The 27,110-nt window shown below is 43.5% G+C and overlaps 1 protein-coding gene across 2 annotated transcripts in view; it reads right to left on the bottom strand.

Moving 5' to 3' along the window:
• Window positions 1-10,528: 10,528 nt before the first annotated feature.
• The window catches only part of LOC146080953 (dehydrogenase/reductase SDR family member 4-like), a 54,899-nt gene continuing 38,317 nt past the window's right edge, over window positions 10,529-27,110 (bottom strand). For both annotated transcript variants that reach the window (XM_083188729.1, XM_083188719.1), the window contains exons 6-9: window positions 24,564-24,615; window positions 20,736-20,870; window positions 19,990-20,045; window positions 10,529-10,723 (exon numbers count right to left, since the gene is read on the bottom strand). In XM_083188729.1, the coding sequence (XP_083044855.1) occupies window positions 10,609-10,723; window positions 19,990-20,045; window positions 20,736-20,870; window positions 24,564-24,615 (358 nt within the window). In that variant the 3' untranslated portion in view covers window positions 10,529-10,608. The remainder of the gene's footprint in view (window positions 10,724-19,989; window positions 20,046-20,735; window positions 20,871-24,563; window positions 24,616-27,110) is intronic.

The raw sequence follows: 27,110 nt of genomic DNA, 5'->3' as shown, positions 1-27,110 counted from the left end.
CCTCATACGAATTGTAGCACACAGTGGTGGGGCTTCCTCCTCCAGTCTTGGTGGCCTCCTCCAACTCCATGGCCATTTTATTTTTCAACTGCCTTTTGATGTCGTTGAATCTCTTTTTTACATTGCGGACCAGGCGCTTGTGCTGACTGACAGCGTTCACCGCCTGGGTGATGTCCTTCCACATAGCCCTTTTGCGCTGTGCAGTGGTCTTGTGGTGAGATTTGCCAAGCAAACGGTCAAACACTGGCATGATAGCCCGGACAAGTGCAGCATTTTCCTCATATGAAAAGCGGACCTTCCGGCCACTTTTTGTGCGGCCAGCTTCCACCTCCTCCTCCTCATTTTCAACTACAGCCATGTACCCCTCCTCCTCACCAGCATCTTCCTCCACCTCTGACATGTGGCCCTTCTGCAGCTGGTGTGGGGTATGGTCAAGGTCTTGGCTGTAGGATGGGGATGCCAGCGGATCCTCCACCTCCTCCTGCTGGGGCTGGACGCCCAGGGCCTGGTGTGGGGCTGCCCTTGCTGTGGCCATGCTGCCTGCCACACTGCTGCCTCTCCCACTTGGCTGGCTGCTGCCACTGGTCCCTCTGCCACTGCTCCCTCTGCCACTGCTCCCTCTGCCACTGCTTCCTCTGCCACTGCTCCCTCTGCCACTGCTCCCTCTGCCACCAACACCTCTTCCTGTACTCACACTGCCACTGCTCCTTACTTCCTATCAAAGAGTGAAATGGCGCCACCCCTTTATATAGGGGGTGTGATGCATAATAGAGGGGACACAGGTGGGCCAATAGGTTGGGGGGTTCTTAGTCATGCGGAGACAGTTTTGTAAATCGCACTCCGGTTGGTCCAAAACTCGCACATGACCGGCGGAAGAACTCGCACTTTTTTGTGACTTAAAATCGCACCACTTCGCCGCAAATCGCACCTCTTTGCACTTTTCAGCCTCCAAAGCGCATCACATTAAATATGCGAATTATGACTGAAAAGGGCGATTTGAAAAAGGGCGAATAGCGGCGATGTGGTGCGCTAAAAAAACATGCGCATTTATCTCAAAGCATAGAATGTCAACCCTATAGTGTTATACATAAAAATACAAATATATAAGTATCAGTCATCAAGGGATATGATAAATAAATAACTTATTCAGTTACTACAGATAGGCAGACAAGATTCATAACAGGGAGATCCATAATAGAGTCTACCCCTTTCAAAAGCTTAATATTAGCATTACATATAAATCAATGAAGTATTCAGAGTATTCAGAGCCAAATAGGTCCTATAGCAAACACACGTTATCCCTGTCCAACTATCCATAGCCAATAAAGTGCAGTGCATATCAAATATAACAAAAGGACAATGTGATATATAAATAGGTTTCATAAAGCCAGAGGTTTACCTTGAGATGAGAAGTGACAAGGTGTACGCCATTTGCCGCATGTTGGAAGCGGCGTGTGCTGACAAACAGCCTTCCGTATTTGTTTGCACAGGTGGAACGCATCGCGCTCCCTCTGTGAAACGCATAGTCCTATTTCCGTATAAAACTTCCTGTCACGCGGACACAACTCCGGTCACGTGACTTCTCTACGCTTAGATGCTATTGATGCTCTCGTTAAACACCTAGATAACTAAGCGGTTGTCTAGATTCCTTGGTAGTATGTCTTATTCATGTTATACATATATTTAATAAAGGGCGAGTCATATATACTTTAGGTGGGGACTATTGGATATTCACATAAGTTCATATTACTTTGATTAAAAATAAAAAATAAACTTCATATGACGTTATCATTCTGGCATGTCTGACACAATTATAGGAACCCAAGGTATGTTTCACATTATCCGCAAAGTACATCAATCTTTTTGACTAGATACCTATTAATATAAATACATACATATAATACATACATTAATATTAAAAATTATTATTTGAGGATACATTTAAAGACATATAACAATACATCAGGTGTGTGGCCGCTTGGTTTACCCAGTAAATTTTAACTGTAACATTGTATAATTTATGTCACAATTAAACAGATATGATCACAGAAACACTGCAAGTGAATTGCTTTCATTCAAGCCTTTTGGTGCTATTGTGTCGAGTTTAGCAATCCACCTAGCCTCCCTCTGGAGGAGGGCCCGTCCACAGTCACCCCCCCTTTCAGATGGGGGTTCCCAGTCAATAATCATGTATTGTAAAGCTGATATCTGATGGTTTTCTTTAACAAAATGGTCTGCCACAGGCTTATCAGATGCTTCAGTTTTGTAAGCTAATCTTATTGAAGATCTGTGTTGCGTCATTCTCTCACAGAAAGTTCTAATCGTTTTTCCAACGTATAAATATCCGCATGGACACTTTAAGAAGTAAATGACATGATCCATCATGCATGTAAAACGATGACATAATGGAATTATTTTGCCACTATGTGGATGATTGAAAGATCGGCCTGTAATCAGGGCTCTGCAGGTTGTACACCCCAAACATTTGAAGCAACCAACCTGCTGAGATAGCCAAGTTGGTTTAGATTTTACTGGAGATATGGGCATATTAGGTAGCAAGAGGTAATCCTTGTGGTTACGACCCCGTCTGACACTCAATAATGGAGGTCTTTTATCCATTCTTCAAAAAGCAGGATCGGAAGCAAAAATATGCCAATTTTTCTTAATGCCTTTTTGGACTTTTTTTCAGGGCTGTATCACATGGGGCACTCAATATCATACTGGGCGTGCTCCTTTTTTGAATACCCTCGACATTTTGAAGTCAAAATTTCTTCCTAGCTTTCTTCAGACAATTGTCAACGTCCTGCCTCCTGTACCCACGTTCTTTAAATCTCTGTTGGCATTCCACTCTTTGTTCTTCAGCTTTTGTAGGATCGGAATTGTTTTGTAATATATGCAAAAATTGAGATATGGGCAATTTAGATTTAAGAGTTTCTGGGTGGTGGCTTGTTGCCCACAGCATGGTGTTTCGGTCTGTGGGTTTCCGATACAATGTATAACCAAGTTTACCATCTTTTTTGAATAAAGTTACATCTAAGAAGTTTAACTATGAATTACTAATTTCAGATGTAAATCTGATTGGATGTTCCAGGGCGTTCAAGTGCCCAACCATATCATGGAAGGATTGATCACTCCCCCTCCATAGCAAAATTATATCATCGATAAACCTCTTATAGTATAAAATCTGGAATTCATATCTGGACAGAATGTGCTCATTTTCATACTTTTGCATGAAAATATTTTAAATATGCTGGAGCTAAATTCGACCCCATAGCGGTCCCCGCCAGCTGGATATAATAGTCACCCTGATATAAAAAGTGATTATTACGCAATACCATGCTCAATAATTCCATCATAAATCCAACTGGTGGGCCGCTATAGGGGCCTTTCAGCATTTTTTCTTCAACAGCCTGAATCCCCATATCATGGGGAATAACTGTATACAACGAACAGACATCAAGTATCTGGGATATCGATTAGTTCTTCAATATCTTTCAAGAGGTGGCCTGTATCACGGAGATAACTTCTATCTTCGATAACAAAAGGCTGCAAAAAATAATCAAGAAACTGGGCTGTAGGCTGTAGTATAGATCCTCTTGCAGAAATTATTGGTCGCCCCGGGGGTCGACCAATGATTTGGCAACAAGTAAATTAAAGGGCACAATGGGTATTCGACAGTTAGATAATCACGAATGTTATCATCAATCCAGGACTGTGTATGTCCTATCTTAATTACCGCATAAACTTCTCTTTTGATTCTAGGCATAGGATTGAAACCCAGCTTCAAATAAGTATGAGAGTCAGATAGCTGTTTTCTGACTTCTACGTCGTATTTTATCGAATCTAATAGAACCACTGCACCACCCTTATCGGCGTTACGTATAGTAATCGCCATATTGTTTTTTAAGTCACGCAGAGCTATTCTTTCGGCCCTAGTCAAATTATCATACGATACGTTCTTATCATTCTCCCCCAAGACTTCATGATTAACCATTCTCAGGAAATTTTTAATACTGATGTTATTTGATGGAGGGTCAAAAGTATCCCTGTTGTCAAAGAATTCTCTCAATCTTAGTTTTCTCCCCATTTTATGTAGGTCAACAGACCATTTAAATGGGTCCATTTTATTTGTTGGTACAGGTCGAGTATCCCGTATCCGAATATCCGTTATCCGAATTATTCCGAAATACGGACATTCCAGAAAGTGAAACATTTTTTTTTTTTTTGCTAAAAACTCACTGGGGACATTTGTAACAGCATCATGACATGATATGTAACTGGCACTATATATGTGCAAGACAATGATTGCTTGGCATTCAAATTCAGTGCTGAGATAGTACACACATTTTGTTTCACGTTTTGAAACCTTGTTTTTTGAACAATTAAAATATATTTGTGTGTATTTTATGTGGTAATAAAATATATTTGTGTGTATATTATGTGTTTATACAGCATAAATGCAAGATACTTCAAAATACATCATTGAAATATTAAAATATTCCGAAATACGGAATAATCCGTTATCCAAAATTCTCCTGGTCCCGAGCATTTTGGATACGGGATACTCAACCTGTATGAAAGACATACCCTTTGACAGAAGGGATTCCTCAGCCTCAGAAAGCTGGTGAGCAGATAAATTAAATATCAATTCCCTTTTCGTCCCTTTTTGTTTTTGTTCTTTCCTTGCAATCCTCCTCCTTCTTGGGTGGGGTCTCCTATTGCATTTATCCTTGATCTTGTGCCTGCGCCTAAAAAAGCCCCAGAAGGTGGTTTCTCACTACCAGAAAAATCTCTATCAGAGGATGACGAGTACCGACTGCCAGAACCAGATTGATCACCTCTAGTGCGACCCTGTCGCCTATTACCAGTGAATCTAGGTCGTACTGTTTCACCGGATAACCATCGGTAGACCCCGTGGTGTTTGTAATCCATGTCTACACTCTCAAGTTTTTTTCGTTTAAATGAAATTAACTCAGCTTGAAATTTGTCAATCTGGGTCTGTAGTCTTGGTAACCAGTCCTCCTTTTTATCATTCTTCAGTGCAGCTAAATGCTCAGTATTATACATTTGAATTTCATTTCTTATTTTTGCTAACTCCGTGCCAACCTCTTCAATCACCAAAATTAACAAATCAAGGGAACATTTGTTAAGTACCCCACACCATCGGACGCAAAATGCCGGATTTTTGCGACCGATGGTGGGAGTATTGTTCACCCTGAAACCACGTGGAATTTGTTTCTTCCGAAAATACTCGGATAGGAATTGTCCATGCAGGCCTCATTCTGTACCCACGTATATATATATATATATATATATATATATATATATATATATACATATACACACACATACACACACTAATCATCGGCACTCACCTTTTCTAGTTTTGGGGTGCCCTATGGCTTGTGACCACATTGTTTAAATAGAAATGGCAGGAAATTTGCACTCACTAAAGTAACTAATATTAATAAATAGTGGAGATTTAGTTCATGTATTGATCAATGCATTTAAGCCCACAGCCCCCTTTCACGGTATCACCTAATTTCGTACATCTAAGATGAGATGGCAGAAAGGCATTCAGAGACTCGGCCCAAAACCACTGGTGACAACTCTGGGGTTGATTGATTTGAGTATCATTCGCATATAAATGATACTAAAATCCAAAAGAGCTGAGGTATAGATTGAGAAAAGCAGAGGACCTAAGACTGAGCCTTGTGGAACTCCGACTGACAGAGGTAGTGAAGAGGAAGTAGAGTCAGAAAAGCGAACACTGAAAGAGCGATCAGATAGGTGAGATGAGAACCAGGAAAGGGCTGTATCATTAGGACCTAGAGAGTGCTGTGTTTGTATGAGAAGAGTATGTATCAAACGCAGCAGAAAGATGTCTTCCAAAGGTTATTATGCGGTCCCTACTGACTATTGCCCATTGCTATACCCTGTGCTCTTTTTTACCCTGCCCTATATCTTTGACAAGTGGAAATAAGAAGATTTTTCATCTTAATATAAAACTGCATGAAAAGAAAAGGTGCTGGGTAACACTCCGGGAATTCTGACTGCTAAATGCCCAACAGTAGGGAACCCTATTGACAGGGGCTATTTCCCCTCTGGGGAATAGAACATATGGTGAGCACAGCAATCCACAATGGGCTCCGATGCACTCGCCCTTCTGTTGGACTACTGGCAACCAGGATTCCGATGCCGGCGAAACAACTGCCATAATCCCGACCGTAGGGGTAGCATACCACACCCGAAAAAGAACACAACTGTATAACAGTAAGTCTTTTGAATGACTGCAGCACACTGGGCTGTGATTTGGACAGATTGTAAGTCTGCCTTCTCCCGTTCACTTTCTGAGGCAACCTCAGATTACCCTGTCTCTTATCCTTCTCTCTCAGATGCTCACCAGCCTTCTCTGACCCAAAATTGTGAAAATAAGGATGGTCTTACTCAATGTTCCCTCTAATTTTAAAAAGTCTGTGTGCGGCAAAAGATTTTGGCTGTGCAACTTTGGAAGGAAATTTAAATTTTTGTGCATCACCTATATATAACTGGAAAATGACGTTCAGCATTTGTGATAACTTTACTTCAAAATGATATTAAACATTTAAACATTCAAAACACAGCACACAATGTAGTTAATGGGTGAAACAGATTAATTGAGTCCACAACTGCAAAAAGGGACCACTGCTGCTTTGTGCACTCTGTTGTAATGTCTGTGCGCACACTCGTCGAGTTGTGTGCGCGCGCACACGCGCACAGCTTAGAGGGAACACTGGTCTTACTGTAACTCCCAGTCCCTTTTTTCCTTCATGCTCTTGGTGTATGTATGGCATGCGATGCGATCAAAAATCGGGCGACTAATTATCGTGGGCGCCATGCTAGTACACAAGTACCGTTGTTTATTTTGATGCAAATCCAATTTTTTCCATACAGTATGTGGAATCATGTAAAGTGTTGTTTGTATTATGTGCATTTACATCATAAGCGTAAAAATTCATACTTTACCTTAACCTCAGACATTACTTTTTTTATATACAGTATACACATTACAATAATGTGCATAAAAGAAAGGGTAACAGTATCTTAAATATAAAAACACACACTATTTGGCATATAAAAATCACTAGCACATCCACAAAAAATCATTGCCTTGACATAAGGTACAATTTTTACCCATACTGTACACACTATAACGTGCCTTAAACAAAGGCAACACTTTTTTTTAACAAAATATTGTTTTATTTGTTACAGAAATGCAAACATTAAATTCAATTTGTGCATGATAATATATAAATGCATATAACATATAAATGCAATATAAATTTGTTGTACAAGGTAACAGGTTATGACATTTTTAATATTGCAGTGTTACGTGAACATACAAGCTTGAATAGACACAGCTGGAGCGCCGCACGGTCTGATCTAAAACCGGCGTGTTGGAAGATTGATCGGAACATCTCACGAAATGGTTTGCATTTCATACCAGTGGGCAGAACGGACACATTTATAGCTCTGTGTTTTAAGATCAAGTGACAATAACCCAATAAAGACAACATTAAAAAATGTGAAAAAGTTTTGCTCTAAACAACTGAATGGTTGGGGGATCCACGTGAATTAATTGGTGTAGGATGCATTTGCGAGCCACTGCCAATATAATAAGCATTACTTTTTTTACTATCTTGTAAGATTGCTGTGTTGGGAGGGAAAATGCCCAAAAGCGCTCATTCAGCTATTAGTGGAAGGTGTCACTGAAAATCCTCTCACCTGTTTCCAAAAACATGATATGAGTGGACAATCCCACATTGAATGTTTAAATGTTGCACCTGGGCTGCCACACTTTATGCACGCGTTTGTGTCGGAAATGCCCATAACATAACATCTGTGTGGGGAAAGGTATCCATTGTGGTAAATATTGTAGAACATATCTCTATACATAGATGAGGGTAATGTTTTCTATGAGTATTGGAATGATCGTAATAATTGCTTCATTGGGGAAAGATCTGTGTCCATGTAGACATGCCTGCGTGCATGGTGTTGAGATCCCTCGGGGTGTGTAAAATTTGGTAATATGTAGATATTGCTATTCTACATGACGTAGGCCTGAACAAGAACATGTCTAGGTAATTCCCTAGTCCTTAGCCCAGTCCTGATGTGAGAGATGCTTAAGAACTGAGCTTGCATAGTGTTGGGCTCGATACATTGCTAATGCCTGTGATTTGGGAAGTGTATATCTTTCTGCTAGGTCTTGGACCTTCAAAGGGGCTGATGTTGTGTTATCAAAGAGGGCCCTCATGTGCGATATACCTTTAGTTTTCCATGATATGAAAGGTTGTGAGGCCTGTCCACCTTAAAATTATGGGTTAGCGATCAATGGCAAGAATAGGGAATGAGGACTGTTCAGGTTGTGTTTGCGTATTGTGTGGTGCCAAACAGTCCAGGATGTTATTAGTAGGGGGTTTTGGGCTATTGAATTTGTGATTTCTTGTTTGTGACTATGTAAAAACAACATTAAGTGGTGAGTCGAGAAAGATTGATATATGTTCGTGTGGTTGGATGTGATGTGTATCCAATCCTTAATATATCTATAAATGCAGGCCTGATTGTAGATACGTAGGTTAGGGAGGTTCATTCCCCCGTTAGATACAAGGTGTTGTAGTTTCAGTAGGCCTATTCGTGGTCATTTATTTTGCCAAATTAATTTTGAGAAATGCTGTTTTTATATTCTTTTCATCTGTGGTGGCGGAAGTGGCAACCAAAGGCTACACTTTTAGTAAAACGTAACTTTGGCACAACATAAAGCACTTATATTTATAGAAACAGTGAAATCAGAATTCTAATTTGGGCCAGAGGGTGTGGTGTACTGGGTGTGGCTTGCTCCAAAAAAGATGGTTTCAAGACACATTATTATAAGCACCCTAATTTGGATGCTGTGTATACTGAGGAGCAGGTGACAGCACAAAGATCTCGTGTAAATCACATCTGCAAATTAACAACACCTGTTATGTTCTGTTGTATGTTTGTCCAGAGCAGAGGGTCAGGGTTCCCAATGCCTTTTAGTGGCTGGGCAATAGGCTAGGGAATGTGGGAAACTACGCTATATCTCTGTAGTGTATCCGAATTGTGAAGCCTATTGGTTGCCTGCTGTAAAGGCTTGCTATGCTGTAACCTGATTTGATAAACTGTCCATCCTGTGTACTGTCTGACTGCTGTTAATAAAGTAACAGACTTCCTTCTTATCCAGTGTATGATTCCTTGTCAGAATATCAATCCCGTAGATAGCACACCAAAACAAATACTACATAAAGTATTACTTGAAAACTTTTAGTGTTACAGCTTAAGAAGCAAATGGTATATTCAAGATTACATTTGTCTCACTAATGTAAACTTGGACCGGACTGCCACTTGAATTGAATCTTGTTGTGTACTTAAATATAAAAAGAAACTGTGGACTATTGGTTATTGTTGTTCCGTTTAGTATATTGGTAAAATAATGCCGTTTCCAAAGATCTGTCCAAGATTTCCAAGCCATATAGACAAAATTGCATAGCACATAGTGCAACTCGCACCGTGCTATGCAGCACCCGATCCGATCCCAATGCGCAGCATCGGAATCCAATGTGAAAATCGTAGATTGTGCATTAGAGTCTACTATCTCATAACGAGGGCCATGCTCTCACTTCTCCCACCACTTCCTCCCTGCTGGCCGATGCCGGCACCCCGCCAGGTCCTGGTGGTTTGCCCATATTGACGGCCACATCGGCCCATGTGTCTATAGCTTAAAGGCAATTAGTTGAAAACAACTCAACTTAAAGGGACTTCTCTGAATAGGAATCTGATCTGGCACAGGTGACACTGTTTTTTACCATATATACCCCTCATCACCAACAATTTTCCTTTTCAATACAAGCGCTTGTAGTTTCCTGTAAGCATCTGTTTAGATATGATAATGAACACGTTCCAAGGACAAAAGCGCTGCAGGGGTAGATCTCAGAACCAGCTACTTCTTGCCAGCTTTGTGTGGCTTGCTCACAAGTTATTAGCCCCAAGCATCTTTCTGTTTTAATGCCTGAAGGAAAAACAGCAACTTTTGTTTACAAAGACATTTTGTGAACAAATGTCTACAATGTAAAATATAATCAGAATGTTAGATGCCAATACTAGCTTTATAAAATTACTTCTACTGAGCAATAACAGACATTTACATACAGATTTGTTTTATATTTAAGATAAAAAAAAAATAGTTTCATTCACCCGTCTATATAGTTGATCCAGTATAGATTTACAAGGGTCAATAAAATCTGTATTAAAAGTGTGTGGGAGTGATAGTAGCGTACATTTATCAGAAATAATTGGCTTTTCGGAAGTAAACCTCTAGTGACCAGGATCAAGTCTTCTATTGATGGCCTTCAGGCTAAAAAAGGTCCTCAGCTTTCCTGTGGCCCTCAACCTTCTTAAGTGTTTATAGCACTCTAGTAATAGGGAAAACCACTCAGCAATAGATCAATAACATATGAGGCTCGCTCCTTAATAAACTTGGGCCACTCTTGAAAATTTATTGTCAGACATAATGATACAGTAGTAAGGATAAAACATATATTGGTGAGATGCTCATAGACGAGAGTGTCCACCTCCTGAAACCACTACCGTTTCACCAGTGATGTATGCCGCATCGGGAGAGCAGAGGAAGGAGACTGCTCCGGCACAGTCTTCAGGCTCCCCAATTCTGTGGTAAGAACCATCATGTCAGTAAACAGATACCATACATTTATTACAATTATATACAATGAACAGATCAATATATTGAGCGAGACACACAAATTAAAATGAATATATCAGGTTTCACTGTAGGACGAGAAAGCGACATTGATCTAGCTTACTTACAGTTCTGTTAACAGGCAGTATGTGAATGAATACAGTTATGAAGCAATTAGTGTACGGATTATATGCAAAACAGTTTATTGTTTTATCTCAAAACTACTTGAGAGACTTGCCTACACTCACCTCACACACTTTCTTAACTCGCACAACTTATTAGACCCACTTCAGTTAGGCTTTCGTTCCCAACACTCCCCAGAGACAGCACTGACTAAGATGTTAAATATCTTGTCACTGCTAAGTCTAATGGCCACTATTCACTAATAATTCTTGTAGATCTCTCTGCTGCTTTTGACACTGTTGACCACACACACTTCTCATACAAACACTGCACTTCATAGGTCTTAAAGACACAGCCCTTTCTTGGTTCTCAACCTACCAATATAAATGCTCCTTTAGGGGGTATTCAATTTGGGGGTCGCGGCTGTCGAGCTTGCTCGACAGCCATGACCCTGTCCCATCCTCGGTCTGCTTGACCGAGAACACGCAGGTGGGATTCAATGTCCCACCTGCAATGGGACGAGAAGAGGGTGTGGCCGCGTGTTGCGGCTGGGAAGAGGCGAGCTGCGGCTGAGATCTTGTCACTTCCCGGGCCTTCTCGGCAGAACGAGCCCAACTGCTTTTGAAGTTGGGCTCGTTCTGACGAGCTACCCTGTTCAATGCTTTCGGGGAAAACAGCACTGAATAGGGCCTGTTGGCCATCTCCACCATTGGGAGATGCTTGCCGGTGATTGCATACCCCCCTTAGTGTTCATTTCTCTAATTCCACCTCCTCTTCACTACCTCTATCAGTTGGATTACCACAAGGCTTAGTCTTAGGTCCTCTGCTTTTCTCAATCTATACCTCATCTCTTGGCAAACTAATCGGCTCTTTTGAATTTCAGTATCATCTGTATGCGGATGATACTCAGCTCTACTTATCCTCCCTGGACCTGTCTCCATATGTATTGGGCCATGTCTATGAATGCATCTCTGTTGTTTCACCCTGGATGTCATCTCGCCACCTCAAACAGAATATTTCTAAAACAGAATTATATTTCCACCAATAAATAGAAGTTACCAACTAGATATATCTATCGCTGTTGAGAATATGTCAATCACTCCTACCACTCAAGCTCGCTGCCTAGGTGTCATTCTTAACAATTACATTTCCTTTGTTCCCCACATTCAATCTGTTTCAAAATCAAGCCATGTGCACCTAAAAAACACATTCAAAATGTGCCCTTCGCTTACACAAGACACTGCAAAAACTCTAATCCATGCTCTCATCATCTCACGTATTGATTATTGCAAAAGTCTCCTTATTGGCCTTTGACAATTCAGACTCTCAACACTACAGCCCATCATCAATGCAGTTGCGAGGCTAATCATTCTAGCTAGACGTTCATCGCCTGCAAAGCTACTCTGCCAGTCACTCCATTGGGTTCCCGTTTTCTACCGTATTCTATACAAAATTATTTTACTCACACAAAGCCATAAACCAAACTACACCAACATACATCTCTTGTCTCAAAATATCTTCCAACCCGACCTCTTCGTTCCTCACAAGATCTACTTCTCTCATCCAGACTCATTACTCGCTCCCATTCCCGATTGCATGACTTCGGGCTGCACCCACTCTGTGGAATGCTCTCCCAAGCACAATAAGACTCTCCTCCAGTCTCCAAACCTACAAGTGTTCCCTGATAACTCACCTCTTCAGGCAAGCTTATCAAATTCCAGAACCAGCAACTTAACCTTCATATACAGTTCCTATCTAATTACATCCTCACTGTACAGTCCACACATATCGACTCTTTCTTTTTCATATTTTCCATCCTCCTGACCCCTGGCCAAACTGTTGGGTCACCGTATCATACAGCACACCAGGAACCTTTGCATTCCGGTGGAATTATTGCCTATTTCCCTGTAGATTGTAAGCTTGCTAGCAGGGCCCTCATACCTTTGACCATCTTTAAATACCCAGTTTGCTGTAACACTTTCTCCTAAAAAATATGCTACGCTATATATCAAACTGTTAAGTAATAAATAAATATATAGAGCTTTTATAAAAATAGAAAGCAATTGTACAACACACACACACACTACTGGTATGGTCACAAAAGTACATATTTGAGGTGTGGATCTGCTTCATACACAAATGTGGCTTCAATTAAGAGATATGTGCAAGTTGTACACTGCTGGAAGCTCCAGGACATTGACGGACAAGCGTGTTTCCAGCTTGGACCATACGACTTGCAAGGACCGGGATTGTACTACCGCTCCCCAGCCTCGTAGCTGCTGGCGTCGGTAGTGAGGAGAATCCAATCTGTGAACCAGAAAGGACAACCCTGGTTCAGATGAGGCAATTGTAGCCACCACTGGAGAGATATCCAAACCTCTGTTGTACATCTCATTTCCGAAGGTTCAGACGGTGGACGGGGCGTGAGTGAAATTGCGCCTGCTCGACCATGTCGAATGTTGACACCATTAGACCCAGAATTTGCATTGCCAGATGGATGGATACTCTGGGGCTCTGTAAGAAGAGGTGTATCCTTGGTTGTAGAGATTGACACTTGTCCCCTGGTAGGAACAATCTGTGTGTGGGAGTATAGACAAGCACCCAGGTGCCACATCTGACGTAACGGAGTGAGGGAGGACTTCGCCCAATTGAGGAGCCAACCATGCTGTTGGAGAACAGCAATCGTTGTTTGTAAATGTGCTAATAGCACTACCGGTGACTTTGCTATAAGGAGCAAATCGTCCAGGTAGGGAAATACTCTGATCCCCTGGAGATGCAGATATGCCGCCATTACTGCCATCACCTTGGTAAACACTCGAGGGGCAGTGGAGTAAAAACCTATCCCTCGCTGGTGTTGAGGGACTGGTATAATGACCTGAGACCGCAACAGGGAGGCCAATATTTGCAATAATTGTTCCGCTTTTTGCGGATTGTGAGGTAGGCCTGTACAAAATAACTTTTGTAGGGGGGGTTCTTTTGAACAAGAGGGAGTATCCTCTTGACACGACTTCTCTCACCCAAACATCCGCTGATGTGGTGAGCCACTGTTGTGTGAATTGTAGAAGGCTGCCTCCCACTTTGAGGTCCCCTGTGGAAGGCCCACCCCCTCATGCTGCAGGTTTATCTGGGTTGACTGGGGGTTGTCTAGTGGCCCAGGCTTGTTTGGGCATAAGGTGCGTACACACGGGGCAATATGATCGCTGGCAATATATTGCTCAGCAATCATATTGCTCAGTGTCCTGTTTTCATCTGCGACCAGAGATGGTCGCAGATGAAAATGTTACACTGCCGTATTTCCAGCGATATTTGCTATAATCGCCCCCGTGTGTACGCACCATTAGACTTGGTTGGCTTGGCAGTGGTTGATGTGCGAGGAAAGGATTGACCTCTTTCTTTACCTTGGGGACGAAAGTAACGAAAAGTTGTAGTTTTTGGTCTCTGAGGGACAGCTGAGGGAAGGCATTTAGTCTTAGCCGCTGCCAGCGAGGCTACAATTTTATTGAGCTCTTCCCCAAACAAAACATCCCCCTTAAAGGGTAGCATTTCTAGTGTCTTGTTAGACTCTAGGTCAGCCTTCCAGGGCCGTAGCCACAGGATACAACGTGCCAATACAGAGTTTGCAGATGCCTTTGCTGGGGTTGGGATCATTTGGTCTACAGCATGATGGTCGACATGGGAAAAGGTAGACACCATTAGGTCAACATGGGAAAAGGTCGACATGTTTCTAGGTCGAAAGGTCATTCGTTCGACATGTCACTAGTTCAACAATGTCTAGGTCGACAGTCAAAAGGTTGATATGGGGCTTTTCACTGTTTTTTTTACCTGGATGTCAACACAGTCGACATGTACACAGTTTAAAGTGCACCGCATCCGCTCGCTATGCGTCGGGCACGGTGCCTCGCTACGCCCGGCACACTATTTTATTCTACCACCACGCCCTAGTGGATGGTAGGGCTTGAAATACCGCCTGTCGGCACATTTTGGTTCAAAGAACAGTGAAAAACCCCATGTCAACCTTTTGACTGTCGACCTAGACACGTCGAACTAATGACCTGTCGAACTAATGACCTTTCGACCTAGAACCACGTCGACCTTTTCCTATGTCGACCTAGACCCATGTCAATCTTTTCCCATGTCGACCCAATGGTGTCGACCGAATGACTGTCGACCATCATGCTGTGGACCAAATGACCGTATCTCCTTTGCTGCTAGGACTCCAGCATCAGACAATGCCTCCATTATATATATTGCGGCCTGCTTAATATGAGAGAGGCATAGTCTTGCATCTTCCGATGTGTCACTGGGTAATTCGTCTTCCACGGCCTGTAGCCATGGCAGAATAGCCTTTGCGGCCCAGGTCGCAGCCACAGTAGGTCTTTGGACCGCTCCTGTGAGGGAAAAAATGGCTTTAAGAGAGTGCTCTAAGTGCCTATCCATAGGATCCTTTAGAGAATATCCTGTGGTAATAGGAAGGACAGTTGGTTTAATCAGTGGTGTAACATGGGAAACTACCAGGGGAGGAGCTTACCACAATGTGCAATCTTCTGATGGCAAGTGGTACCTGGCTAGAACTCTCTTAGAAAAATAGGATTTCTTTCCCAAAGCCTCTCATTGGTCAGTACGGATCTCCATTAAGTGGTCCGAATGTGGAAATTGGGCTTTGATAACCTTTTTTTTTTTTTTTAAACATCCCTGGGCTTTGCCACTGGCTCAGGCTCATCAGTGTCAGATAAGAACACTAGCCGTATTACGTCAATAAGGGCTTGTACATCTGCCATATCCGCTTGTACTACAGGTGTCCCTAACTCCCATCAGCTTTGTCATCATCTTCATCCCCATTATCATCATCCTCATCTCTTGTAGTGTCATCATCTAACAATGGGAGTAATGGGGCAGAAACACTAGGTAACTGGTTTCTGAAAGATGTAGTTGGCAGTAACTTCTGCATAGCCACCGATGTCAGTGCAAGGGTTTGCACCATGGTTGTCAAGGTATCTACCCATGGTGGAGGAGCCTGTACAGCCGGTGTAATTACAGGGGGCTGTAGGCGATCCACTAAGGTGCCCAGAAGCTGCTGAAAGGCTGCCCAAGGAGGCTCCTGTACAGCCACCGGGGCAGAGGATTGGCAGTTGACACATAACTGGATAACATCCTGCTCAGACAGGCCTGCAGCACAAGCCTTAAATCAGGGGTGGCCAAACCAGTCCTCGAGATCTACCAACGGTCCACATTTTGCAGGTTACCTAGCTGGTGCACAGCTGTAGTCACTACTAACTGTCACATTTTAAAACATTCTGCATTCATTCCTACTATAGATCCACAGGTTGCCTGGAAAACATGCACCGTTAGTAGATCTTGAGGACAGGTTTGGCCACACCTGCCTTAAATGATAAGAGCAAAGGAGACTCTGGGCCCATTTATCAACTAATATTTGCGGCTAAATCTTTTCGGGGGTTAACCGCAAATATTAAGTATCACTGAAATGTATCACAGGGGACCGCAGCAGGAATCTCCGATCCCTGCTGCGATCCCCACCTGCAGCGCCGCCAGCCACAGGTTTATATGGGGGATGCGAAGCTGCCCGATGTATTAACATCGGGCAGCCCGGCATCGCACCCCTGGGCTATCGCCATTCTGGTATGGCGATAGTCCATTGTAGCCTATGGCTCGGGCGGTGCGGTCAGCGGGGTCGCGGGGGGGGGGGGGTGTCAGCGCATAACCACGCATGCGCAAACCCCCCGGCTTCCGGCTCCAGGCATCGCAGGGACAGGCTCCTTTCGGAGCCCTGTCCCTGCGCCCGGCAGATAATACATTGGGGCGAAATTATCGCATTTTACAGTGTGCCCCTGTTTAGAAGTCATGTTGAAAACAGACAAACAAGGAGGTAATATACACAATAGGTATAGCCTTGATAGGAAAACCATGGGCCAAATGTAATAGGGTGAGAGTTTCAGAAAGTGAGAGATTTTGGGAGAGTTTTCCTATTTGTTTTAAAGCAGCAATCATTTACATGGCAAAATCAACCTGGTTTTGTTGTGTAAATGATTGCCACTTTAAAACAAATGGGAAAAACTCTCCAAAATCTCTCACTTTCTGAAACTCTCACCCTATTACATTTGGCCCCTAGAGTGATAACACAGCAGTATGTGACTAAAGAGGATAAACCTCTAATTCTTCTGACTCAGAAGATATGAAAAAAACATTTGGTATCCCAATTGCACACTGAGTGAAACATAACTACATATTAATCAGATAACACAGAGATTTTGGTTGCGCATATCTGCAGATATAGGGCTAAGCCCCCAGGCCGTACGTCAAGGCATCTCTGTCACTGGGGGTCCCTAATACTGGGTATGGGTCTGGGTGTGGGCCCCCGACACAGGCTGAGTACTCCAGGGCAGCACACAAATGAAAATTAGTAGGGGTTAATAAGAAGCACATAGGTGCTATGTAGGGAAGTGAAGGTGTGATTAAAATACAAAATATATACAATGTGATGTAGTTATGTTTCACTCAGTGTGCAATTGGGATACCAAATGTTTTTTCCTAGACAGAATTGCCCCTGCCTTTTGGAACCTGAGCGACACACCTCTGATTGAGCAGCTTACCAACAAAAGTGTTGTTCAGAAGATATGAAACAACAAGGGACAGTGATAAGCATGTACAGAGAGAAAAAACAGACTAGCACAAGTCACATACACAGTGTAATAGCTGGGGCAAATCTATGCCACTGCACCCCAATCGACCACTAAGCCCCAAAGAACCAGTGGGATATGGCTGTCTGTAAAAGCATTCACAGCTTGTGGACAGTTTTACATGGGAGACTAACCCAAACACTCCTGGAGACTTGCTGCATGCTGAATCTCAAGTGTCTCTGAGAAAGGAGTAGGGTTTTTAATCAGCTTGAGGACTAGACACTTGTAGTGAATCGGCCAAAGCCGGGAAGGAAGCTACAGGCTGGAACAGCCTCCCCTGTATGCTGGTCTTCCCCCACCTGGTTCTAATGAGCCCTGTGCAAAATGAGTGATTACACCCAGCCTGTGCTCAATGCCCTGGTGGTCTAGTGGAGTCCCTGCTGCAAGCAGCAGTGTCCACGCCAGCTGCTGCGGCCCATCTCCCTGGCACGCAGCAGGACAGCGATTTAGTGCTCTTACAGAGAGCCTTACCTGTCCGTGTTCTCCGGCCATGCTGTCGGAGGTTACTGGTGTCCTGCGGTGCTAGGTGCCAGGCTCCACCTCGCCGCATACCCCTCTTGACCAGGGTCGTGGGGGAGTTTCGGCGCCGGCAGGATGGAACTGCTGCGCTGTCGTCAATGTGACTGACGGTGCAGGCAGCCCAGCAGCATACCTCCCAACTGTCCCGATTACCGCGGGAAAGTCCCGATATTCGGGGACGTTCCCGCGTCCCGCCCGGGGCCGCCATTGTCCCGCGGTGGGGGGGACAGTTGGGAGCCCCCCCAGCTTGCCGAGAATAGACGCTGTGTGCATGCGCACAGCGTCTATTCAGCGACGACGAGCGTCGAAAACGGGGCGTGGCCGGATTTCGCGTCACCCCGTGAGGCCATGCCCCCTTTTCTCGAGGCCACGGCCCCTTTTCGGGAGCGCGCGCGGCTACGCCGCGCGAACGTCCCGACCTCCCAACTTCAAAAGTTGGGAGGTATGCAGCAGCGGTAATGCTGCACAGTGTAAACACCCCCCCCCCCCCCCCAAAAGAAAAGAGGCAATCCCTGCTGAAAATAAAGGTGCTCCAGTTTCCTGCTGGCACCAACGAAAAACTGATGAGCTAGCCATGGAGGCGGGGGTTATATGGGAGAGGAGCCGTGCATCCTTGGAAACCTGAAAGCTTGGCTGATTGGTGCCATGGTCCTCTGAACCGCCTACAATCACAATGTCACCCTGTGGGACCATGGAACCCGAGCAAGAAATGGGGGCTAATCGCATGTCTTGTGATGTGTCAGGGAGACACTGCCTCGCTACAGCGAAATTCTGCCTTGCGAATTAATGTGCACACTGTGCAAAGACTTTGTAGCCGTGTGAATATGTCTAAAACTCTTTGTCACAGTCTCACCAGTGAATCATTTTTCCACCAATCATCATAGGCACAAAGTAGCCTGAGACTTACTCGGCTGACGTCACACACCCTCTGCTAAAATGCATTGCACCTCTGCCCGGGTTGATACGTCATCAACCCGCCGATAACCTGGGTCAAGGATGAGGTGTGAAAGGAGTATAATACTTACACACTGGGGTCAATCCAATGAGGTAATTTGGCCTGCTTGAATTTAGGCTCAACCTACCCCTTCTGGATGGCAATCGGTGCTGTCACTTCCAGCTACCACTCACTGCACATGACCATTATTCTGTACACTAGAGTGTTAATTTCATGTTCGGTTTGATGTGATAGCCATAGTGATATTGCTAGTGACCTAATGCACGCTAATATAGAACAGAACATTGATCTTTCCGTTCTTCATTAACATTGTGCCAGTATGTACCAGAAAACTCTGCTGATGGGGATTTTTTTCCCGATGACGTAATGAATTACTGTTACTCGAGTGTGTACCCAGCTTTACACCACTGCACATATGGAGAAATGGTCTGGATACAAATATTCAGTGGGATTATTCCTACTATAGGTGCAGTTGTCAGTCACAGACCGTTTTTTATGTAAACATGCTTAAAAGATGCACATGCCAATAGGATATGAGCAGTACACTGTACCATTTCAGGGCACTAATGCTCTTGCGGCCTGCCCAACACGCATGTGATGTCATGATACCACCCAAGAGGTTCAGGGACAAGGACACTGAACACCAGGTGGGTGGCTCTCCAGCCTGCAGGATGTTATTTCAGGTGACATTTAGACACATGGTGCTGCACCCTTGTACACCATGGGTTATGGGTGCATGGAGAACATGTGCATGGTGGTCAGTGCGTCTGTTCATGAAAACATACAATGTAATATAGGAAGTTCTTACTAGTAAAAATTAAGTTAGTACTCTGTTATAATTATTATATTTTATTGCCCTGCTCTTGTCCAGCATGTACTGTAAGCAAATGATCCAAACACTGATGGTTAGTGTATTCCAAAACTAGGATTATGCCACTGCTTACCTGCTTATACCTAGAGAGGTTGTTAGTTGCTCCAAGACGGATTCGTTCTTCCACAGCTGTGGAGAGAAAAAGACTGTACAGCTCACTTTCCTGGAACTGATGTGCACTACACTGACCCATACACATGACTAGCTGCACGGCCTCACGCAAAACCAACCTGCTTCACAACCACAATTCCATTTCACAATAGTAGACACAGCAAAATGGTGCTGATCAGGTGATGGAAGAAGAAAAAGGATAGCATAGTAAAAGTACAATAGAATAAAACTTCCCTTGATACTGACGCCGACACTTTTTTGATGGGCTAAGTTACATAAAACATGAAAGAATATTATGCAACATACTGTATAGGTATATGAAACAAAACAGACAACAAGTAGGAAATCGCTTCCTATTCTCTATATTGATTATTGTAGCCCTTGATGAAAGTCTGTTCCCTTTTATACATACAGGAGCTGGTTTCTGTATGTTGTATTTTGACTGTTTTTACTGTGATTATGATCCATCCATTTTTTAAGGGAAGTTTTATTTCATTATAAAATGTTGTAGTTTTACTATGCTATCCTTTTTTCCTTCCTCTGTTTACCTGATCAGCACAGTTTTGTTATACCTACCCTTTTTTTCGCTCTATTTTGACTATATACGCCGTTTAGGTGTACAAAGTGTTAATTATATTACTCTATACCAAATTTTAGCATCAATATCACAATAGTACACACAGTTGGTTAACATTATTAGAGACTCACAGCTGAACTGAACTTGGTGCGGATGAGACCAGGTGCAAGACAATTTACTCTGATGTTTAGTGGGGATAATTCTGGCGCAAGAGCCTTGGTTAGGCCAAGCAATGCGGTCTTACTGACACTGTATGGGCCGAGAGCCTAGGAGAGAATTACAAAACAATTTCAAGAAGAATATGCATCAGAAAGAACAAGATCATGTTTAATAAAAAATGTATAGTTTTCTTCAAAAGGAGTTAAAGCACTGTACATGTTCTGAAAATAAGCCATGTTGGAGTCAGCCATCTTGAATGCACAATGGTTAGTGTTTGAATATAAAGATAATAAATTCACAGATCATTCATCTTACGCACAAAAGTACCAGGTGAGGCAGCCAACTTGGGAGACATCCATAGGTATAATGTAGAGATGTGAAGGTTCGGATTGCCCAGATCCGAGCCCGCACAAACTTACTCGGATCCGGGCGCACGGGCAAAACGTCATCCCCCGGAGTTGGATTCTTGCGAGATCCGGAACTCTATATAAGTCCCGGCTCCGGCGCCATTCTTCATTCGGCATGTGAAAGTCAGACAGCGCAGATGTGTCCGTGCTGTCTGCAAGGAGGGTAAAGCTATGGGGGACAATGTAACTCTAATGGGGGAGAAACTAATACAGGCACTAATGGAGTTACTAATGGGGGCTGTTTAAGGGGGACAGAGGACACTGAAACTAAAGGGTACATTTACTAAGGGGGAACTACTAAGCGGGAAACTAGTAAAGGCCAGGGTACAACTACTAAGGGGGAAGTGTCGTGGACACTATACTAAGGGGGTACTGTTATGTGGCACTATACAGGAGGGCTGCTATATGGGACTGCTGTGGGGAACATCTAAGGGGCTTGCTGAAAAAAAATATATATATTTTTACTACAGGGCTGCCCGGTATCAGTCCAGCTGTCCTGCCAAGTGTCCCATATCAGTCCAGCTGTGCTGCCCTGTGTCCCCTATGAGTCAAGGGGAGCTGCCCCCATTTTTAATAAAAATAAAAAAGGTGTATTATTTTTTGTACCTGCAAGGGGTGTTAAGTGTGCCATATCAGTGCACCCATGTGTGCTGTATAATTCTACTGGTGCCCCCATGTGTCCCGTATCAGTCCAGGGGTGCCCGCATGTGTGCTGTATAATTCCAGGGATGCCCCCATGTGTCCCATCTCAGACCAGAGGTGCCCGTATGTGTCCCATATCAGTCCAGGGGTGCCCGCATGCTTCCCGTATCAGTCCAGGGGTGCCCGCATGTGTCCCGTATTAGTCCAGGGGTGCCCTTATGTGCCCCATATCAGTCCAGAGGTGCTCGCATGTGTCTTGTATCAGTCCAGGGGTGCTCGCATGTGTGCCATATAATTCCATGGGTTCCCCCATGTGTCCTGTAGCAGTCCAGGGGTGCCGCCATGTGTGCCATATCAGTCCAGGGGTGCCGCCATCTGTGCCGTATAATTCCATGTGTGCTGTATCAGGTTAGTGGTACCCGCATGTGTGCCGTATAATTCCAGGAGTGAGCCAAGTCTGCTGTATAATTCATGGGGTGCTGCCAAGTGTGCCTAATCAGTCCAGGGGTGATGCTAAGTGTGCCTAATCAGTCCAGGGGTGATGCTAAGTGTGTCTAATCAGTCCAGGGGTGAGCCAAGTCTGCTGTATAATTCATGGGGTGCGCTAAGTCTGCTGTATCAATCCAGAGGTGCTGCCATTTTTTTATTAAAATAATTCAAAAGTTTTTTTTCTTTTTACTGCAGGAAAGTCGCCATGTGTGCCGTATAATTCCATGTGTGCTGTATCAGTCCAGGGGTTCCGCCATCTGTGCCGTATAATACCACGTGTGCCACCATGTGTGCTGTATCAGCTCAGGGGTGCCACCATCTGTGCCGTATTATTCCTGGGGTAAGCCAAGTCTGCTGTATAATTTATGGGGTGCTGCCGAGTGTGCTGTATTAGTCATTGGGTGATGCTAAGTGTGCCGTATCAGTCCAGGGGTGGTGCTAAGTTTACCGTATCAGTCCAGGGGTGAGCCAAATCTGCCAATTAATTCCTGGGGTGAGCCAAGTCTTCCGTATAATTCATGGGGTGCTGCCAAGTGTGCTGTATTAGTCCAGGGGTGATGCTAAGTGTGCCGTATCAGTCCAGGGGTGAGCCAAGTCTGCCAAATAATTCCTGGGGTGAGCCAAGTCTTCCGTATAATTCATGGGGTGCTACCAAGTGCGCTGTCCAGGGGTGATACTAAGCTTGCCATATCAGTCCAGGGGTGCTATTAAGTGTGCCGTATCAGTCTAGTGTTTGTGCCGCCCACTTGTGTCGCTTATCATAGTTATCCAGCTACTTCGGTGCAACCTTTTGGCCTTAAAACAATATTGTTTGGTGTGAGGTGTTCAGAATAGACTGGAAATGAGTGGAGATGAATGTTCAGAATAGACTGGAAATGAGTGGAGATGAATGCTATTGAGGTTAATAGCTTAGGAGCAAAAAAATAAAAAAAATTCTGTGATTTTAGTGTTTTTTATGCTTTAAAAAAAAAAAAATCAGAACCCAAAAACCAAAAGGTTGAGTGGGTGTTTTGGCAAAACCCAGTAGAAACCAAAACCTGAAGGTAATCAGAACCCAAAACACGAAAATTGGCCGATGCACATCCCTAGTATAATGTGTGGGATGTGATCTATAATTGGGAAATGAAAAAAAGCAAAGTACAAGAAACACACAGAAACCCCAGTTCCACGTGTCTTTTATCCTCCTGGCTTTGATCAGTTTGATGATGGCCGCGGCCAGTCCTGGATGACGCCCGGATACGGGATACTCAACCTGTATAAGCAACCCATGATACAGAGGTCCACATAGTGTGTAGTCCAAGGAGGAGAAAAGTCCTTGGTGTAGCATGTACCTTGCTGATGTATGCAATACCAGTCTGTTGTTTATAGATCAAGATATAATAGAGGTGGACAGAGTGGTCACAGGAAGACAGTATTCTGGTTGCATCACAGTGGTTAGAAGAGAAAAGGCAATGAACATAGAGATATGATAATGGTAAATAAACAGTGTAAAGAGATGAGATATAAAAGACGGTAATGTTTCCTAGCACGGCAGCCATCGCATACCTTAATTAGTGGTATGCGATGGGATCCGATTTTCGGGTCCTAAGAGCCGCACCGTACAATTTTAAAATCGCATCGATGCGATCAAAATGATGATTTAATTGTACATGCACCCTGATGGATTGATTAGTATGTTATATGCACCCCCATCGTTAACGCCACCGCAACTATTAACGCCAACGGCAGTACGCGTCCTCCAACCTTTTCATACCCCCACTATCCACGTCGGCGTGGAGTTGATTTTATATAGTGTGGCGAGTGCTGCGAGCCACCGAGCCCGAAGCATGGCGAGCACAGCGAGCCCCGCGTAATACATGTGAAGTTATCCACGCCCCCTCGCGGGGCTTGCTGCGCTCGCCACACTATATAAAATCAACTCCACGCCGACGTGGATAGTGGGGGTATGAAAAGGTCAGGGGACGCATACCGCTGCGCTCGCCACGCTTCGGGTTGGCATTAATAGTGGTGGTAGCGTTAACAATGGGGGTGCATATAACATACTAATCACCCATCAGGGTGATTGTACAATGAAATCATCATTTGATCAATGCGATCAAAAAGATGTAACAAGATTAAAATCGTGGGCGCCGTGCTAGGAAACAAGTACCTAAAAGACAATGGAAAAGCAATGCATGGCAATAGAAACAATGAGACAATAAAATGCATTGTGCAATAGTACTGGGGAGACACTTGTAGCAACTGTAAGAATAATTCACTCACTGGGAATGGGGTAAAGCCTGCCACAGACGAGACTATCACAATACTGCCACCTCTGTGGAAATAAGGGAATATGTTACTGTAAAGCTAGGTAAGAAGCAAAGCTGTACCATTTATACACACTGTAATGGTCTAGGGGCCTAATTCAGACTTGATTGCAAAGCACATTAAATCTTAACCCCTTCCTGACAGAGCCAGTTTTTGCGTTCCTGACAGAGCCCTTTTTTTCAAATCTGACAGGTATCACTTAAGTGGGGATAACTTTTTTTTGCTTTTACTTATCCCAGTGATTTTGAGATTGTTTTTTCGTGACACATTGTACTTCAAGTTAGTGGTAAATTTTCGTCGATACAGTCTGTGTTTTTTTGTGAAAAATACCAAAATGTCGGAAAAAAATGGAAAATTTAGCAATTTGCAAAATGTTAAATTTTCTGCTTGTGAGACAAATAATCATACCACTCAAAATAGTTAATAACTAACATAGACCATATGTCTACTTTATGTTTCCATCATTATTTCAACTTCCTTTTAATTTTTTTGGACACTAGGAGGCTTACAATATGAATAGCAAATTTTCAAATTTTCAAGAAAATTTCAAACACTGATTTTTTTAGGGACCAGTTCAGTTCTGATGTGACTTTGAGGGACTTGTATGTGAGACACCCCCATAAATGATGCCATTTCAAAAACTGCACCCCTCACAGTATTCAAAACAGCATTTTGGAAGTTTGTTAACCCTTTAGGTGTTTCACAGGAATTAAAACAAAGTGTAGGTGAAATTTCAAAATTTCATTTTTTTTGCAGATTTGCAATTTTAATACATTTTTCTAAGGAACACAGTACATTTTACTAGAGAAATGTGACTAAAAATTGATTCCCCCAATTCTTTTGTTTTCATAAATATCCTATATGTGGCCCTAGTGTGCACGTTGACCAAACCACAGGCTTCATAATAGAAGGAGCACCTACTTGATTTTGGAGCCTCCTTTTTATGAGATTATTTTTTAGGCACCATGTAGGTTTCTAGGCACCATAAGATGCTAAAAGTTAGGAACCTCCCCCACAAGTGACCCCATTTTGCAAACTACACCCTTCAGGGAATTCATCTAGGGGTATAGTGTACATTTCAAACCCCCAGGGGTTTCACCAATTTTGATACAACTGGGCTGTGAAAATGAAAAAATTTAATTTTTCATTTTCACAGCTCAGTTGTATCAAAATTGGTGAAACCCCTGGGGGTTTGAAATGTACACTATACCCCTAGATGAATTCCCTAAAGGGTGTAGTTTGCAAAATGGGGTCACTTGTGGGGGGGTTCCACTGTATGGGTGCTTCAGGGGTCATTCAACCAGAATCTGTGCTGCAAAATCCAAAAATCACTCCTTCCCTTCTGAGTCCTGCCATGCACCCAAATGGTATTTTTTGGTCACATGTGAGGCATTGCCGTACTCGGGAGAAATTGGGGCACAGATTTTGGGGTGCTTTGTCTCCTTCATTCCTTGTGAAAATGAAAAATTTGGAGCCAGAACTGCATTTTTGTGTAAAAAATTTAATTTTTCATTTTCACAGCTCAGTTGTATCAAAATTGGTGAAACCCCTGGGGGTTTGAAATGTACACTATACCCCTAGATGAATTCCCTGAGGGGTGTAGTTTGCAAAATGGGGTCACTTGTGGGGGGCTTCCACTGTATTGGTGCTTTGGGGGTCTTGCTAATGCGACATAGCACCCACCAAAATTCCACCAGAATCTGAGCTGCAAAATACAAAAATCACTCCTTCCCTTCTGAGTCCTGCCATGCACCCAAATGGTATTTTTTGGTCACATGTGAGGCATTGCCGTACTCGGGAGAAATTGGGGCACAGATTTTGGGGTGCTTTGTCTCCTTCATTCCTTGTGAAAATGAAAAATTTGGAGCCAGAACTGCATTTTTGTGTAAAAAATTTAATTTTTCATTTTCACAGCTCAGTTGTATCAAAATTGGTGAAACCCCTGGGGGTTTGAAATGTACACTATACCCCTAGATGAATTCCCTGAGGGGTGTAGTTTGCAAAATGGGGTCACTTGTTGGGGGCTTCCACTGTATTGGTGCTTTGGGGGTCTTGCTAATGCGACATAGCACCCACCAAAATTCCACCAGAATCTGAGCTGCAAAATACAAAAATCACTCCTTCCCTTCTGAGTCCTGCTATGCACCCAAATGGTATTTTTTGGTCACATGTGAGGCATTGCCGTACTCGGGAGAAATTGGGGCACAGATTTTGGGGTGCTTTGTCTCCTTCATTCCTTGTGAAAATGAAAAATTTGGAGCCAGAACTGCATTTTTGTGTAAAAAAAATGTAATTTTTTACACAAAAATGCATTTCTGGCTCAAAATTTTTCATTTTCACAAGGAATGAAGGAGACAAAGCACCCCAAAATCTGTGCCCCAATTTCTCCCGAGTACGGCAATGCCTCAAATGTGACCAAAAAATACCATTTGGGTGCATGGCAGGACTCAGAAGGGAAGGAGTGATATTTGGTGGTGGAATGAATGGTGGGTGCTATGTCGC

The sequence above is a fragment of the Crinia signifera genome, chromosome 1, assembly GCF_055691185.1.
Source record: "Crinia signifera chromosome 1, ASM5569118v1, whole genome shotgun sequence".
In the NCBI taxonomy this organism is placed as follows: domain Eukaryota; kingdom Metazoa; phylum Chordata; class Amphibia; order Anura; family Myobatrachidae; genus Crinia; species Crinia signifera.
Note: the sequence above shows the minus strand (reverse complement) of the source record. Positions and strands in the feature narration are given on the sequence as shown.